The sequence below is a fragment of the Carassius auratus genome, chromosome 39 (assembly GCF_003368295.1).
Source record: "Carassius auratus strain Wakin chromosome 39, ASM336829v1, whole genome shotgun sequence".
NCBI lineage: Eukaryota > Metazoa > Chordata > Actinopteri > Cypriniformes > Cyprinidae > Carassius > Carassius auratus.
This window is the reverse complement of record NC_039281.1, coordinates 4,945,986-4,964,646: the sequence shown is the minus strand read 5'-3', so window position 1 is coordinate 4,964,646 and position 18,661 is coordinate 4,945,986. Positions and strand designations below refer to the sequence as shown.

The window sequence follows — 18,661 nt, the reverse complement described above, 5'->3', positions numbered from 1 at the left end:
TCTCAACATCACCTTAACAGCTGATCTGTAGGTCAAAAATAATATTATATATTTTAAATACAATATATGAATATTTATATATTCCATTTTCACATGCACGTTCATAATAATTTCTCTCAGGTTTGTGCATAAATGAAATATAAGGTCTGAAAATCAAAAGTTTTAAGAATTGTCTCTGTTCTTTCTACTCAAAAATGTTGCTTTTTTTTTATAAGCAACAGTTTTTTTTTTTTTTTTTTTTTATCCATAGTTTCGCTCTGTCTGCACATCAGTGGCAAAACTGCTCCGTTTGATGTCTGAGAAACAAATTATATAGACCGAAACAATACAAAGGAGGGAAAAGTTAGCTGAATGGAAGCAGTTTCAACTTTACGCAATCACAAATACACAGACCAGTAAATAACATTAAAGAAAAGGAAGGAGAATGGGAAGATCGCACGAGCATAAAGATCTACGCGCTTGGCTGCCGAGGGGATGACAGGTTTAGGAGGTGGTGGTTTCTTGTTGTTCTTGGCTTGCGATTTACCGCAAGCATTACCAGCTTCAATGGGTTTGCCATAGCAGTCAAAGTTTGAGAGTTCAAAGTCCCGTGGCAGAGAGCCTACGATACTGAAGTCATTGGAGCGCAAATCCGACTTGGAGGTGCATACCTTTTTGCATCTTGTCTCCGTCACCTGAGAGATATAAAAAGGGAGAGAGTGAGAAAAAGATGAATAAAGAGAAAACATGTCAGATCTCAGCGACATTTGGAGTGATTTTTATTTAAAGGGGTTCTATTATGCTTTTTCATTTTTTCAACTTTAGTAGGTCTGTAATGATCTGCAAAGTTACAAAGCCTAGTTCAAAAGAAGATATATTATTTAACAGAAATCAATAACTACAACAAACAACTCGTTCTGACTACACATATTTTCCGGGATTTGTGATATCACAAATATCGACGAATGGGATGAGACCTGGTTGAGCTGCACTAGAGAAGGCAGTGAGTGTTATCACTATTTCGGAGACACGCTAGTGTTCTACAGAAAGATGAGCTGAGAGTGGTTACAATCATCCGGGTTTAAATAATGCTCAAATTGATTCTATCGTGATGCAATATTTAAACTAAAGCTCGCAGCAGGCTGCTTTGGTAAGAGGCATAATCGTGCGCACGATTTAGCTAATCGAGAAAACGAAATAGTAATAGTTTTAGTACATTTAGGGAACGAATTTGTAAATCGTCCACACGATTTAGCCTAATATTTTTTTCCTGCATGTCATGTGCGGGACTCCGTAATTATACACTAGTGTTGTTGAAAGTGTGAATTAGGGCTAGTTATGTTAGTTTATGTAAATATGTGTAGTTCTGCTTTTACTGAAGAAAGAAAACCATACTGGTTTGGATCAATGTGAATGTTATTGATAACAGGATTTGATTTTTGACTGAACTATCCCTTTTAACTACAAACTTGGGTATTTTAATTTGTATCATTAAAATAAATGAAGAAATGATAGCTGGCAGGTTGATCATTTATGCATTATAATACTCATTCCGGAATCACACAACTCAACAACCAAATCTGATTAAATGTTTGTCAAACTTTAATCTCTCAAGTAGATGCACATAACTCTTTATCTCTTTGTTTTAGAACTCCCCTTTCTCTTGACACTATGAACTGCTGGGAAAGGGAGATTTTGAGGACAGGCAATTATTTTTGGCTCTTACTGAAGCTCTAATAGGGCAGAGGCAGTGTTGCATGGCCTCCCACGCAGGAACAACAGGAGAAGAAAATAAGTATTGTGAAGAAACACCTACCTTGCATCAAAATAGACCAGGACAAGCGTTACAAACAGATGTGACATAACACTGTCTGGTCCTCTCTCTCTCTCTCTCTCTCTCTCTCTGACTAACAGAGGGATGTCTGGATATCTGATGTCTGATGGTTTAATGCCAACTTGTCCGTTGTATTAGTTCTGGATGTGTGGACAGGGGCAGAAGCCATGCAGTGCTGGACTGCACTACTTCCCACTGGGAACACAACACTTAAATCCTCGAACAGTTTGATATCTTTTCTATTCTGTGAGGACACATACATGGATTTAGGAAGCTGTCTGTCAAATACAGCATTGGAGCTTTCATATGCTTCTGATAAATACTGCCTGCTTAACAGCATTCAGCATGTCTGAACAGCCATGAGATGGCTGGAGAATCAGTGGCAGCAAACAAGCCTTGGGACGCGTCCAAATAGATCTAATTCAGGGCAATAAATGAGGCTTTTTTTTTTTGGAGGTCAGTAACTTGCAGGGGTTGTGCAAAGAGCATGTGGGTTAATTTGGGGTCAGATGTTCTTCTCGTAGCTGTTGAAGGTTCATCCTAAGAGTAAATGTGTGACAATGGTTGAAAACACACCGCTTCCTCAAGCCTCCCTCTGGGGCCCATTTAAAGCATATAATAGACTAGAGCAGACCACATTATTCAGCCTATTTCTCCTGTCTGTCAGGCTATCCTTGCCTCCAAGCTCCTCTTCCAATTGTTGCTATAAAGTTGTCTGTTTTCTGAAGAACATGAAGTACTGTGATTATCCCACCTACATTTTTGCATGCAGACCTGACATTAGCAGCGCAGTGCATAATTTAAGATTATATAACTACAAGGAGAGCAATGCAACTGAATACAATAAAATATAATAAAAAAAATGAGCTCTTTGAAAAGGCAAAATCGCCCATTAAACACAATGTCTGTGCCCGTGTGCTGCTTAACTTGTGTCTCTATATGGCATACTGTTATGGAATAGCAAATACTTAGAATGAATGCATTAACAAATTAAAATATAGTTTATATATTAAGATTTATAAAATAAATTAACAATATGTTACATTTATATTACATTTTTATGAATGTAAATTAATTAGTTTTAATATGTATTAATATTATTATACTGTATACACACTATTTTTCAAAAGTTTGGTGTTGGTAAAAATGTTTTAAATGTTTTTGAAAGGGGTCTCTTATGCTCACCAAGGCTGCATTTATTTGATGAAAAATACAGTAATACAGATTATTCCTGTGATTGTAACATTGAATCTTCAGCAGTCATTACTCCAATCTTCAATGTCACATGATCCTCGAGAAATCATGCTCAAAATAATTTTTCTTACAATCATCGCATCTAAAAATGTATGTGTTGCTTAATTTTATTTATTTATTTTATTTTTTATTTTTTTGCGGATACCTTTTTTCAAGATTTTTTTTATGAACAAGAAGTAAAAAAAAAAAAAAACAGCATTTATTCAAAACAGAGATTGTTTATAACATATATATTTATTGCCACTTTTGATTGATTTTATGCATTCTTGATGAATATAAGTATTAATTTCTTATTTTAAAAAAAATTTAAATTGCCCCAAACTTCTGAAAATAGTGTATATTAACTGTACATGCTTTGACTATAAATGGTGGTGACAAAATATTACTGTGGTACCACCATATAGTGGTGGTATGAGTTGGGAAAACTAGAGTACAGTAAGATTAAAAAAAAAAAAACACCTGATTTTGTCTAAACAATTAGATTATCATCACAGTAACACAATAAGTTACTACCCAAGGTGTTTTTTGTTATTATTTTGAACTGACTTAGCACTAGTATAATCAGTTTGTTTGAATACAAAGTCATCAGGTTGTTTCTGACCTGTAGTGTACTGACGTGTATAGGGGTGCTTCCCATGCCATTGATGTTGTTCTTAGCAGGAGACTTTCCCTCCGCCTTCTCTTTGCTAGCAATCTTTGCTCTCTCCGCCTCCAGCCGTTTAGGGCTATTAAGCATTACCTGAACCACAGCATATTCGACTAGAGAGGCAAAGCCAAAGAGCAGGCAGGCAATCAGCCAGATGTCAATCGCTTTTACATAGGAGACTTTGGGCAGTTCGGAGGCCAGGGATGTGCACTCAGAAGAGAGCGAGAGCACTGACAGTATCCCTGCAGACAGAGAGAGGTCATTAGATCAAATGAGCTGAGGAGAGATGGGCTAACACATTGATCTGAATCGTTTACAAAGATATTACCAGAGCAGACTATAAAACATAATATTAAGGCATCTGTAACAGTATTAGAGCAGTGAGCAGATATTTTAAATAGTTGTATAAACACACACACACAAACCAAACACTCACAAAATGTAATAAATGACTGACCTGAAATGACCATGGACAGCGGCAATTTGAGATGGCACTTGATGTAATCACATTATATTGTGACAGTGACAATGATGTGGACAGAATGATGGTGGTACTGGAATCACCAATGGAATCGCAGGAAAAATCGTAACCAAATCACAGCAGAGGATTTGCGGATATTTTGTAATGTCCACCCATGAAACACAACCCAGTGCACGAAGAAAAAGCATATTCCATGAAAACAGTGCATGCATTTATCAGCAGTGTTTAGCTATAATTGGAAAGTACTAGAAATTGTCACATCTCATGGCATCTTGCATAATCTTCTTTGCATCTCAGATAATCTTCTCTCACTGACCTCCCATAAATAAATAATGCCTGTGGGCTGCAGCTGATGCTGACGGAAATATCCTGGACATGCATTATATTTCTTGTATAGTGTATAGCTATAGTGCTGGAGGGGATAGAAGCGCCGCACTGATGTAAAATCAGGGCCATTGAAAAGATTCATTGGTGGATGTTACATTGATGAAAATAGGAAATGAAAAATGTAAAGGATGAGGTCGATTATGGGGGTACAGGCCTCCACAGAGACATGAGATGAGGTGCAGATGCTTGTGGCAGGACGGATGATTGGAAAGAGTACCCAGAGGCACACGGGCAGCGCTGGCGTCAGGGTTGATCCAAAAGGAGAGCCAGGAGAGGACGACGATGAGCAGGGTGGGAGCATATACACCCATCATGTAGAAGCCCACCTGCCTCCTCAGAGTAAAAATCACCTCCACACATGTGTAGTAGCCTATCATACAAAAGTACAAAAGGTTGCATTTAATGGACATAATTTGTATTTGTTTTTTTTTCTGGAATTGCATCTAATACAGTAGCTACCTCCTTAACAAGACCAGAGAGATCTTATGTACACATTAGTTTTACCTGTCCCTGCATAGTACTTAGTGCAGTTGCCATATTCAATGTCCTCTTGTTTAATATCGAACTGAGGCAGAGCAATCTCTTCCATCTGTACAGGGTCACCAGACTGCCACATGAACTGCAGGTCATCTGTGGTGTAGCCGACTAAACACACACACAGACACACACATAAGAAATTTCAAATAATAAATAAAAAACTTCAAATAATAATAACTGTTAGATTCCCAGATTGTTTTTCATGATCCTTTGAACTCTGATATTTAGTTTTAGCTAACAAGTCTGAAAAATGGCAGCATAAAAACAAAATTCCCCTCCCTTTCATTTAAACATTTTTTCCTTTTATTATTTTCAAATCAGATACTTCTAAATGATTGTATTCATATTCACGTACAGCTCTCAAGCTGCATTTTGCATCGCTGGGTGTCCATGGGGAAAAGAGTCAAGTCCAGTGGACAAGAGAGGGTAACAGACAACCTGAGAAAGGAGAGAATAAGCAAATTTGAGTACCAGACAATGAGTCATGCAGTAGTCTGAACAAGTTTGAATTTGTGTCTTAATTTTAAATGGGGCATTTTACATTGCTTTTCCCTAATATACACTACCATTATATATGGTCTCATAAATATCATATCCATTTGCACTTGGTAAACATTTAATTTTAAAACCATAGACATTAATAAGGGGTGAAATAGGAAAATAACGGATCCCACTTACTGGATTTAAAGATTCATGCAGAATATATTCAGCAACATTGCAAAGATTTCTGCCAAGATTATTTTATCACCAGGTTGCATCACTTGAAGTCAATCCAAATTTAACTGGTTTCATAGATGTCACATAAAAGGTCTTTCCCAACAGTGGGATAAATTCTTCATGCAGTTCCCATTATTGTGCACAGCATGCACACCAAGGCATATTTATTTAAAACACCATTAACACATGAAAGCTTTTTGGTTTTCTGCCATAATCTGACAAGCACAGTCTAAAAAGCAGCAAAGAGCTACTTTTTACACCAGTGAGGCCACACAGCGCTTGAGTGCACAAACTGAAGCACTCTACCAAGATATTTTTGTATAGACCTGGGAGAGGTTAGAGAGAATGAACGTTTCCCTCTAAAATATGTTTTTGTTTAAGATGTATCTTTATGGTGCATTATACGTACATATTATCTGAGAGGAAGAGAGAGAGACGAGGGTTGAGAAGTATATGGGGTCAGACGAGAAAAGACGGGGCACACAAAGATACAAAATAAAGATTCTTCATGAAAATAAACATTGCGTCCATCATATAATCTTGCTCAAAACAATGTTTAGTTATGAAAATTTTTAATTGTTATTATGTATTAAGCTTTTATTTGTATTTTTACGTTTTATTTTTCTATATATAATGTCCAATATAATAGACATTTTGACTTAAGCATATACATTTTTTATTTGTGTATCACTGAAATACTATTTTAGTATGTATTAATATTCTATTTTTTCCATGACACTGGGCATTTAGAATGAAGAGGTTATGGGAGCAAGGGGATAAAAAGAAATTGAAAGTAATAAGTGTGTGAGGGGGGGTGTAAGATGTGTCAGTTTCATGAAGAATAAGAGATAAGAAAAATACAAAAGGTAAAATCTATGCATGTATTTGAGGAAGTTGAAGGCCGATGGACGAATAAAGGCACAATTAGTTTCAGGGAGGTACAATATGAAATAAACACTCTTGTTCCTTTCTGAAAAACTCTCATTAAGACAGTAATCCCCTGCCACACACATACCCAGAGACAGGGCAAGGCATCCTGGGCTGATGCCAAAAGTGAGAACGGGATCACGGAAGACCACCCAGCTCATGCTGGGTTCCGGGTGGCATGCAAAAAACACTATGGAAATACATTTGCCTCAGACATAACAGCAAAATGTGATGCTCTTAAACACACTTCCCATCCAGACTGAAATGGCTCTGTGCCAGGGTTTAGATTGTATCTTTACCCTAAATTGTCCAATGCCCGGCTGGCATGGGGACCACAGTTACAACTCATATTTGTGTAGAGCATTACAGCTTGTGGAATTGTTTACCCTTATAAATAACTGTTTGTTTAAATCAATCTGTGTTAATAAACTCCTGCTAAATAAAAAAAAGATGCAAATTAGAATAATATTTCCATAGCACTGCATGGACAGATCTACAGCAGGTGTGGTCACTGACTACTAGAAGTCTCTGAGAGCTTCATTCACTCAGCAGGACCTGCAGATAGAGAAGTGGAACGATAATGACAGAGGTGTCCACCACTAATAAAGGTCTTTCACATGGGATCAAATAGCAGGAGCTGTTATTTAGGTGTCAGTGGTGAGGTGAAATCCTAGGGTCAACAGATGTATAGACTCTCCAGTTCTCAGATCACTTGAAGTCCCCTGAGGTTTATTAAAATAATGAAGACGAGCTTGGAGGAGGGCTAAGTCACTGTTCCTTGTCATTTAAACATGTATTTTATATATGTTATTTTGATTATATATATTCAGTACTGTTAAAGACACTTATTTTACATTTTCTGAATTTGTGAATTTATTTTTTGTGATTTATTATTTTATGTACACTATACCATTCAAAGGTTTATTGCTCAAAAGAGACAGTAAAGACTTGTTCTTTTGAACTTTTTGTTCATCAAAGAGTCTTAAAATAGTATTGCAGTTTCAACAAAAAAAATGTTAAGCATTTTTTTAACATTGATAATAATATTAAATGTTTCTTAAACACCAAATCAGAAAATTAGAATGATTAGGATGAAGGATCATGTGACACTGAAAACAGGAGTAACGGCTTCTGAAAATTCAGCTTTGACATCACAGGAATAAATTACATTTTAAAATAGAAATCAGTTATTTCAAATTATAATAGAAATAGAAATAGAATAGAAATAGAAATATGACTGATTTCATACTTTTATTTATTTACTGTATTTTTTTATTAGTGAACATAAGAAACTTTTGTACTTTCAAAACCAAAAAACTAAAAAATCTTACGGACCCCAAACTTTTAAATGGTAGTTTATCTCACATGTGTACCATTACTTCTTGTAATTGCAACTTTAAATGTTTATGCGACTTCATTTCTCATAATGTGACTTTTTATGCCACAGTTCGACATTGTATCTTATTTTAAAATTCATCTCACAGCTTTATATTTTATTACTCTGTAACAGCAGGCTTCATATTATTTGTGAACATGCTGAACCATTAATTCCAATACCTTCAGATTAAACTCTTGCACAGTAATTTGTTTTTTCCACTTTAAAAGGTCTTTGTCATCTGATAAACTCTTGTGTTTGTTTTATAATGTGAGTAGGTGTAACCAGCATTCAGACCTCATTTGTCACCATCCGCAAAGACAGAGTATAGACTTTGCAGGAAGAGAGCATAAAAGCTCACCTCATGCTGATGAGGACATCTCCATTTCTGAAGATAAAGAGCAGGATGTTCTCCTGAGTAACGTCGTGAAAGTTGGCGCTCTTTTCATTGGCAAAGAAAAGATCGGGTTTCCACAGGCATTTGAACATCTTCGGGTCAACGGTGAGCGAGTCCGACTTGAAGTCCTGAGGAAGCCGGAGTCTGGGGTCGTTCCAGCGCTGTCTCAAAAAGATGTTGACACGATAGTCCTAGAAAATACGAGCCAAAATCTCCATTCAAGTTTTCACACATGCAATCAAGCCTGAAAAATCAACTATTTTGTGACACCGAAAACTCATTTCTGAGTGGGTGGGTGGTAGTTAGCAGGGCGGACACCTGTCTTTGTGTTACATGACATGAAGTGTGAGAAGCCTTGATTTGGACACAAAAACAGCTCATTAGTCCTTAGGGTGACAGGGGAGCCCAGGTGGCTTAGGTATCACCATAGCAACCCGCATTTCTCATGACCTCTGAGTGAGGTTTAAAAAAACCCTCTGGTCTCTGAAGTATCCAGGCTCCAGTTATGGCTGGTATTGAAGTTGTGCAGCTGTGGCGCTTGGAGCTGCTTCTATTTACATTTCCAGCCATTGCCAACATCAGAGGCATGCGACGGGTGCTGCAATGAGGGCTCACGCTGTATGTGAGCACCTACACTGGGGAAAACACAGGGTTCGTTAAGTCAGATTGGCCCCAGCTTCCCTGCCGACTTGCGTGAGTAAAAGCCTTTGAAGTGGCATTTTCTAGTGGAGCTTGTTTTGCTAGCGCTGATACTGTGAAGACAGATGACATGCCAAATAAAATGGCCACACTCCAGCTGCACTAGAGTCAAGTGAATTTGTTCCTAAATGTTTTTGGGTGTGTTGTCCCTGCGTGTGTGATTCACATCTTGGTATGTCCTGTTTTTCATTCAGGGCTTTGACCAGGAACATTCAGGATGTATTACACACACCATGGATGGCACTGTGTCATCCCGGCTCACTTCTCGCAAAGTTATGAACAAATGTTCTTCCAGTAACATTAATAGAATGTTCGTTCAGATTTATCCGGTCTTTGATAATGTTCTCAAAACATTAGCACAAAAACATTAATTGTTTTAGTTGCCATTTATTAAAAAAATGACACTACTTGTTTTAGAATGTTTAGAAGAAAAAAAGTTATATAATGTTATAATGTTTGCATAATAATAAAATGGAATGTTCCCCTAAGGCCCATTCACACCAAGAAGATAACAGTAACAGTAACTACATAATCTCCACACCAATGCACAATAAAGTTCTGTTTTTTTTATACAGTGAGCATGCATTACATTCTGATTCTGATTTTTATTAATCATAGGCTGAAATAAATAAATTGATAGTGAAAATTCTAAAATTGAAAGTGAATCCAGTGATATTGTTTCTCTGTGCCATTATCATTATACTGTAGTTGTGGTGTGGACTTTTCTATTCTTCTAAGTTAAGAACAATTTTGAAACTGACTATAATTAGTCAGTCATCATTTTTTGTGTGTGTGAACGGGCCTCTACCGTGCTTTGAACATTCAGAGAGCATTTAGACATAACGTTTTCATAAATTAATGTTGCCAAAATATTCTTATAACATATTTTGTTAGCTGTAAAGGGTTGTTTTGTTGGACCTTCCTGTCAAAATGGTAATAAAGTGCTAAATAAGCTGCGGTAGGCAAAGTGGCCTACTTCTTACCAGTCAGGTCTCTGGAGAGGTTGTGAATAGCCTTTTTGTATTTCTGTCGTATACCACCTGTGCGTTTAAAGGTTAACCACAGCAGAACGATGCAACAACAAAATGGGACCTAATTTGCAATGCTATAAAAGCCTGGTGGCACGCAACACTCCTGTAGAAGTGACTGCAAAACTATATTCAACCTATGACACCATGCAGTGCTGGGCAGAAAACGTGGCCCTCTGATGTGCTTCCAGGGGAAATATTTTCAATGGATCTTAAGACACTCTGGCATGATGGGTTGTTTATGGTTGTCACTGCTCATAAGGAGCCAGACGTAAGATTGTGGGGTCTGGAGTTGATTTTTTTTTTTCCCCGGTGGAGTGTTAAGTAAACACGGTGAGCCCGAAATAAAGTACACAGTCATGAATTCAGTCATCTGTCTGGTAGAAGTTTTGTGACAATCTGACATTTTAAAAACTGTTTTTTTGTTTGTTTGTTTTTTAGACTGACCTTCTTTGTTGGTCAAATCATTGATTTCAACATTAATGACATTTTAAGATCTTTTAAAAAGAAATTTCTGGCAAATGTCACATTTTAACTGATTGTTGTTCAGCTTCTTTTGATAAACATATCGATATGCAGGGAACAATTTAAATTTTTATTTATTTTTTTTTATTTATTTTTTTGGTACAGTGATATTACAAATAAAGTTGATCCAGGCAGCAAGCTCCTAGTTAGCCTACATAAATGTTAACGAATCATATTGTATATTGTTTTATTGCATATTATTATGTGGAATAGGGCTACAGTAATGTGTCTTAAGTGATTCTCTATCAACTATGGGTATAATGGAATACAACGATTTAATAAGAAAGATTATTAGTGTGTCAAAATCTTGTTTCATTTGTGATAATCTTAGCACTTGATTATTATTGTATAATAAACCGGGCACTGTGACTGACTTTGGAGTCAGTTGTTCCACTTTTGTCAGTCGTTTTTGATAAAAGTTTCTTCCAAATGCAAATGTAACCTAAATGTATAATAATAATAATAATAATAATAATAATAATAATAATAATAATAATAATAATAGTTATCATTATTATTTTAATTTCTAGGCTAAATAAATGAGTTCACTTTAGACAGTAAAATGTTTTTCATAACATAATTCATGAATGCTTTTTTTTTCTTTTTTTTAATAACCTTGTGCAGTTTTGAAAATGTGTCTGTGTACTATTCATTCTTAACATGAAGACTTATTTAGGTGATTTTATTATACTAAGCGTTCTCCCTCAGAGTAAGATACATGCTTCAATGTTAATGTTATTATTAAATAACTAGGCCTATTATAACATTGCATTCAGTTAGAGAGCAAATGAATGACAACATAACCGGTACATTATTTGTTTTGTATTGCTTTTTACCTTCTTTTCTCGAACTCTTATCATTTTTTTTTTTTTTATTCTGGAAATTTTCTATTCTTCTTTTTAGCATTTATTTTAGCCTATAAAACACAGGCTGCGGTGTTTATCCTATTGGTGTTTAATGTAAAACGCTAAAAAGAAGAATAGAACATTTCCTATATTTTCGAAAAAAAAATGATAGAATTTTTATTGTGTGTGTGTGTGTGTTGACTCAGTATGTTTATGAAAAGACAAAAGATATGTGAAATACCATAGTGGTTTCTTGGATGGACCCAAAGCTGTTGATGAAGATGTTCACACGATCTTCAACGGGAATACCTAAAAACAAAACACAAACAAACTGTACATTTCCACACATCAATCAAATCCATCAAACAAGATGCACCAAAAGTCATTCTAACAATTGAAGCAGCACATTCTCACGGACTATTACGGGTAACATTAACTATTTGGTTTATACCATGAAACATATGTTTTCACTTTATGTATACTACATGGAAAGCTTTGCATTATAGGAAAATGGTTCAACTACTCCACTGCTATTCCTATTCCCAAGATTATAATGTTGACTTTAATGACTGCCAGGAGCTTTCATCTTGCCCAGATATGACGAGCAGCTGGCTGGCCATAGGGAGTAATAACACTGAATCATACAGTGAACTCTTAACACTCAGACCACATCAAGGCCCACGTTTTCGCTGAATGCCAGCGAGCAGGAAGGCGACAGAGGTTCTCACTCTTTACAACCTGCTTCATTATATCAGGAAAGGATGCCAACAGTAGCATAACCTAGACTTTCGTATCTGCCACAATGCATATACAATAAAATATTCTTTGTAATGTTTAGTAATTGGACATAATTGACAGGGCATGCAAAAGACAATATAAAAATAGTAACAACTAACAAGTGAACAAAAAAGGGTAAAAATAACAGCATCAACAGAAGAATATATATATGCAAGGAACGCCTAAAAAAAAAAATGTTACTAGACTATTGCTTAGGTAATTTGGGTAAGCACAAGTGCTAGGGCATTGGTAGGCAGTTGCTATGATGTTTTGAGTGGTAGCTAGGGGTCACAACTTGGACTCTGGGCTGCTGCTAGATAGACAATACAACATAATGAATCTTGCTCATACTTATATATATATATATATATATATATATATATATATATATATATATATATATATATATATATTTATGGCACTACAAAGGTCAGTGGAGCACTGACCTTTAAAGTTGGGTCGGATTCTTGGGTCATAGCTGATCAAAAGCCTGTTAAGGATGTTGCTGGTAGAGTTTGCCGGAACCCGTGCCAGATCCTCTGACGACAGCTGCCTGAAGGGACCAAAGACAAGGACATTAATAGCAACAAAACTATGTGAAATCATGTTTAAAGTTTCATTCATCTGTTTATTAAAATTTATTTCATTGTTCATTATACTGTTGTGAAGGACAGCATTTCCAAATCAAGTGTCAAACATTTTGACCGATGTGAGTTACTTCATTTGCCACAGTGTGAAGTACACATAACATTAGAGCAGATTAGCTGTTTCTATAGTTCCCATAGTCAGAAAGTCAACATGAAATGCGTATAGCACAATAGCAGTGTTTTATGACAAATTAGCCACAAAAACTTGAATACGAATCCACTTACGAAGGACAGTAAACCTGTTTCCCCTTCTTCTTTCCCTTCTTAGCAGATTTTTCTTTGGTGAATCCTCCTTCCATCCAAAGACAGATGATAAGCAACAAGAAAATCACCTTTACAGCCTTCATATTACAGCAGTTCAGCTTCTGGAAGAGAAACAACACATACATTAAGAGCAGGTCCATTGTATTAACATTATTTCTATAATGGTTATTAAATGATTTTATTATGTGTTTTTTTTCTGATAGCATGTCAATATTTTAATACACTTTTGAGAAAAAAAATCTTGATAATATTTCCTTTGTTCAGTGACTTATGAAAGTCTATGTCTTCCTCTCTCAGAGGACATATAGTTAGGGCAAGACTGTGCTGGGCTGTCTCTGAGACTGATGGTCTGTTGGCTCTGCAAATATGCTTCTGTTGTTTCCGTGACCACTTTAAAAATGGTAATGGGTGTCTGTCACTGTGGGTGGTCTGACAATGTGCTTCTACACTATAAAAGCACATTGTTTCCACAAATGGTATGGGACAAATTATTGAATTTATTACCAAAACTAATAATGTTGCCCTTTGAAACAGTGCTTTACTGATATTTATGTTACAAATGTTCTTGGTATCCTTACATGCGCATTATAAGTAAATTAGCAGGATTAATTAATTAAAAAAATGTACTATAGGAAATTACTTTAGAAAGACAGAGTTATGCCTATAGTAAGACCTACATGTCAGCAGTTTGAAATATGCCACACGTCAAACTATTAGACTAATGTACAGTCCTCTCTACTACACAACCATCCATGAATGTTCCAAATGTAGAGGAGTGGAAACAATTGAAAAGATCAGCATACGGAATTCCCCTCTGAGGACCGCTGCCAGAAAACTCCCCTGTCTAGACTCTTCCACCCTCCACCTCTGGAGGCCTGATCCTGCGCCAGTGCATTGATCATCATCTTAAGTGGAACAGACCAGCGTTCATGCACACTCCTCCAATATCTCACTCATTCCATCATTATTATCACCAGATGCTTCTATTCCTCTTTCAGATCTTTCCATATATCTCAATCTCTTTATGTCTCTCATTCCCTTTCTTTTCCCTGATTCAGCAGTCATGGCAATTTGAGTTTAATGTTCTTACTCAGAAAGGCACACACAAAAACTGACTGCAGGTCTACAGTACATTATGAAGTATAGAAATGCAATGAATGAATCATAATATTTTACTATGGAAGATAATTTAAGGAAAAAAGAGACATGTTTTTCTTTATTTTCACAATGGACTAAATCTAGGTAAAATTGACCCTTATTCTATTGAAACAATTCTTCATTTTTTTCTTTATTTCTTTTTTTTTATTATTATAGAAAATCCAAATAAAATAATAATTCTATAATAATGTATTATAATTTAATAATAATTTATAATACTAATATAATGGGAAAAAATGCTAAACTATATAACGTATTAGTAATAAATAAATAAATATACAATGACACCTAATAAATACAATCCCAAAAATATAGACATAGCAATACAATTACCCACTTAAACGAACAAACAAATGTTTCACACTTATGGTTATCATTTTGATTTAATAATAAAATCATAGTTAGGCCCACATTACATAATTAAAGCCTGACGCCTATGTTGGCAAACCTCATCACTCTATTCTCACATTAACATGCTTATATTTTATATTTATGCAAATGCATAAAGCTATAACAACGACCTGTGGATGCTTTGAGCAACAAGTTGAAGTTGCATTCAGGCTTGATGGACAATAAAGCAGGTTACGGCAGCAGATGGGGGAGAGGAGCATCCTCCATGACGACGAGGGGGTTGGGATGACGATGATGGGGGAAACAACACAGAATGACAGAATATGCGCGCGTCGCACCTCCCCCCATTCATCATACACATTTAAAACACTCGATCGCTCTCTTCTTTAGATATTACCTGCAGTTTCACTCACCATTTCAATATAATAAAGGTTATTGTTCCGCAAATCAGATCCAGTAGCGCTGACAGTGCAATCGGTCGTTAAAAAGCCTTCATGACCAGTCGCCGTTTATATCGCATTCTGCTCGATGTTCCTTCAGTCAGCGCGAATCGCTGGAATATTGTTCATTACGATGGCGATTGCCGTCTGTTTTTCTTATCTTTTTCAATTTTAACAATCTGAAAATATTTTTTATTCCCGCTGTCCTTTTGAATTGGTAAAGGGTTGCCAAGATGGAGCCTTGTGTGTGCACCTGTCATGCAACATGCGCAGTAGAACTCTGTACAAGAACAGAATTAATCACACAGCTTCCACAGCAGCACTGGAATATAATGCAAGGCCATCACACTTGCTCTGCCGTTTCAGCAGAAGTGTATTGCTGAAAATGATCAAACGCAACGTTCTCTTGTTTTGTCTGTCTGGTGCTTGAAATTGTGCTTCTTTAACTGAAAGAAGAAAAACAGAAAGAATACTGATTGAATGATATGTATGCAATCAAAAAAGGATGAATGCAAGAAAGAAAAATGCAAGAAAGAATGAATGCAAGGACAAATCCAATAAGAAATAAATGCAAAAAATAAAATAAAATAAATAAAAATAAAAAATAAACAAAGAGGGATAAAGAGAGAAGAATGAATCTGTACAACAATAATATTAGTGTATATTTGTGCATGTCTTAATAATTAAAAGCTTAACCCTCATGTTAGGTTTTGGCCATTTTGAACTAAGAATTTCCTTTTCCCGAAAATTATGTTATTGCAATGTACTAATGCTTACTGTCTTTGCTCACACAGAGTATTATAACGTTTCAGCATAGCACAAGGGTTAATGCTATTTCTGTTATGTTATTTTATTTTATTTTATTTTTTAAATATCTCCCTCTGTACTTGTTCCTAATGAATGGTGCCCATGTAAGCTTAAACAAGAGTACTCAAACAAACAAGCAAAGTAAAACAAGTGTGCCAGCCAACAGACACAAGGTGTGGATGTCTTTATTTTTAAGCACATTGGGACACAGAGGTTGAAGGAACCCGTTTTTAGTGGAATGTAGCCATAAAGTATAGTCTCAAACTGAGGCCAAATAATTTTTTGTTCTCTATGAGCAAAGTAAAACACTCTATTACTTCCTCAAAAGACAGCACAAGCATTAAGAAGTGAGCCAAAAGCAAAGTTTAGACAAATTTATGTCCCATGCGGATATTCTTCAATGATCCTTGGCGAATGATATTTGGATTAAGTAAGAATGAAAACACAGACATTCACAAATTTCCACAGGGCACTCTGGCATTCAGCTGAGGTCCAAAGACTCAAGCATTGTTCATATGAATTATACGCAATACTATACCTCCTTCATCAGCTTTGTCAGGACAATAGACGCCTTAGTATCTGCTTTTCATTGTAGCAGAACAGAAGATATTAATCATGCATGCACATAAACTAAATTACTTATTAATACCGGTTAAATTAAAACCCTGACAATAAATGACCAGGAATTAAGGGAGGCTTGTTTTGAGAAAATGTTCATTGTTTGGCCAAAAGCCACATAGCTGATGGACAATGTAGCATTGGTCCAAAAATATGTCTGTACGCTCTAGCAAATTGAATGTGGTATTATATCTGGCATGCACACTCAACATCGCTATCAGTCTTCACACACACCCTTGTGCTGACACATTCCTCATTAAAAATGAAAATAAAAACATTCATAGGGTGAAGGTACCCCTTTGCTTTCTCAAAGACACTTATTTTTGCCATATAATGGTTTGTAGCTCTCAACAGGTGATTGGCAAGCATTCCAGGGGTCTGAAAGAATATCAGGAAGACCCTAATGGAGAATAACTGGGACTTACATTTAGTCACTAGATGTGATAAATGACATGTAAGAAAGGGACTGTCATAAGATGTGTAATGGAGAAGCCTAAATTATGAATGTAAAGAAGTTAGTCTAGACGTAGAGTTGCAAGAAACGATAGGAAGTCTATTAATAAATCTGTATATCGCCTGTCTATGTCTATTTCATGGATACACACTGTTTCTCCTGCCAAAAAGCTGTGCACGGAGAAATGACTCTTCCTATAACCTCTCACTCATTTGCTTTACAACATTTTTATCTGAAAAAATCTATCAAGTTCAGCTGTCTTGTCAAGTACAGAGTGTGACAGTTAAGTCGTAATTGCACCTTAGCGAGAAATTGTTTTAACTCGTACTTTCCCTTTTTATATCTCTTGGAACAGACCCAAATGAATCAAAGTGAGCAGGTTAATAGCCTTTTTCTCACATTGGAACAGGACCAAATCACAGACTAAGCAATTTACAAGGAGAGAATTTACTCACGTGGCAAATTAAATGGAGCTTTAACAGATACAAATGTTCAGTACCATACAAACAGGGATGAGATGATGAACACGAGGATTTTTAAAATATATTTATGATTTTATAACGACAACCATGTCTTTACTGTATGCTGCTTAACATCATTACTGCGAACCAAAATACCTTAAACGTGACAAATATCAGTGATTTTGGTCAGTGTAGTTAATGTAAGCTAAAGTTATTAAAAATATTAAATGTAATATAATAATATTCAATGAAAATTACTTAAAAATGCGAAATATTGTCTTGATAACTAACTCAAATGAAATTCAAGTTTAAAGTGCTAAAATTACTAAAAATAAAACTCAAAAATAAAAATAAAGAGAAAGAGAAATAAAAAACAAGTGAAAATTACAAAAGCACATAACAATGTCACAAAAACTATTCAAATTATAAATTATAACTAAAAGCATTTTTTAATACTATACTTGTATATAAATAGTGCAAAAATAGCACTGAATTTGAATGAAAATCATCAGCACATCATTATAATGTCACTCACTGGTGATGCATTTCCTGTTCTGGACAGTCTAAAGTGTCATATCCTGTATGACCTCATTGCAAAACAAAGATATGTTTTCACTAATGCTACAGCCAGGATGCTAACTCAGTGACTGGCCAGACAGGCAGTGACCACAGTGACCTTTTCCTCCCATCCTCAAATAGCCATGTTTGTAATTTCATTGTTTACTGTATATAGATTCAATATCAGTGTGACTCACTGGACCACCATGAAAGCATAAGACACTGTAGCATCTCAAACAAGGCAAAATAGCAATTTACTGAAACCCCTCCCCCACATACAGAGAGAGGGAGAGATTAATTCTGGCAGAGGTGCTGACATCTGCTGCAGGTTTTGGGTTGGAATATGATACTCTCCCATAGTCTGCACATGACCTCCAGTCTTGTGGCACCACATACTACACCTTTCCATTTTCTGCTACTGAGTGATCCACAAGCAATATTTCCAGCATACCTAAAGGCAAATACTTCTAGAAAGCAAAAAAAATAAAAATAATA

At 35.8% G+C, this 18,661-nt stretch overlaps 1 protein-coding gene across 1 annotated transcript; it reads right to left on the bottom strand.

Moving 5' to 3' along the window:
- Nucleotides 1-238: 238 nt before the first annotated feature.
- LOC113057773 (glycine receptor subunit beta) lies at nt 239-13,414 on the bottom strand. Its single transcript, XM_026225284.1, has 9 exons — nt 13,281-13,414; nt 12,855-12,961; nt 11,873-11,940; nt 8,499-8,725; nt 5,474-5,556; nt 5,086-5,226; nt 4,799-4,951; nt 3,669-3,955; nt 239-674 (listed from the first exon to the last, which is right to left on the bottom strand). Exons 1-9 carry the CDS (start codon nt 13,400-13,402, stop codon nt 378-380), a joined length of 1,485 nt encoding a protein of 494 aa, XP_026081069.1. The 5' UTR covers nt 13,403-13,414; the 3' UTR covers nt 239-377.
- Between the last annotated feature and the right edge of the window lie 5,247 nt (nt 13,415-18,661).

What these genes read in the sequence shown, in the direction of transcription:
- LOC113057773 (XM_026225284.1), bottom strand. Translation starts at nt 13,402, where the DNA reads ATGAAGGCTGTAAAGGTGATTTTCTTGTTGCTTATCATCTGTCTTTGG. An exon ending in AAACAGGTTTACTGTCCTTC is followed by an intron (nt 12,962 to 13,280) that starts GTAAGTGGATTC and finishes TGGTCCCTTCAG; the next exon opens with GCAGCTGTCGTCAGAGGATC. An exon ending in TAAGTACTATGCAGGGACAG is followed by an intron (nt 4,952 to 5,085) that starts GTAAAACTAATG and finishes TTTGTATGATAG; the next exon opens with GCTACTACACATGTGTGGAG.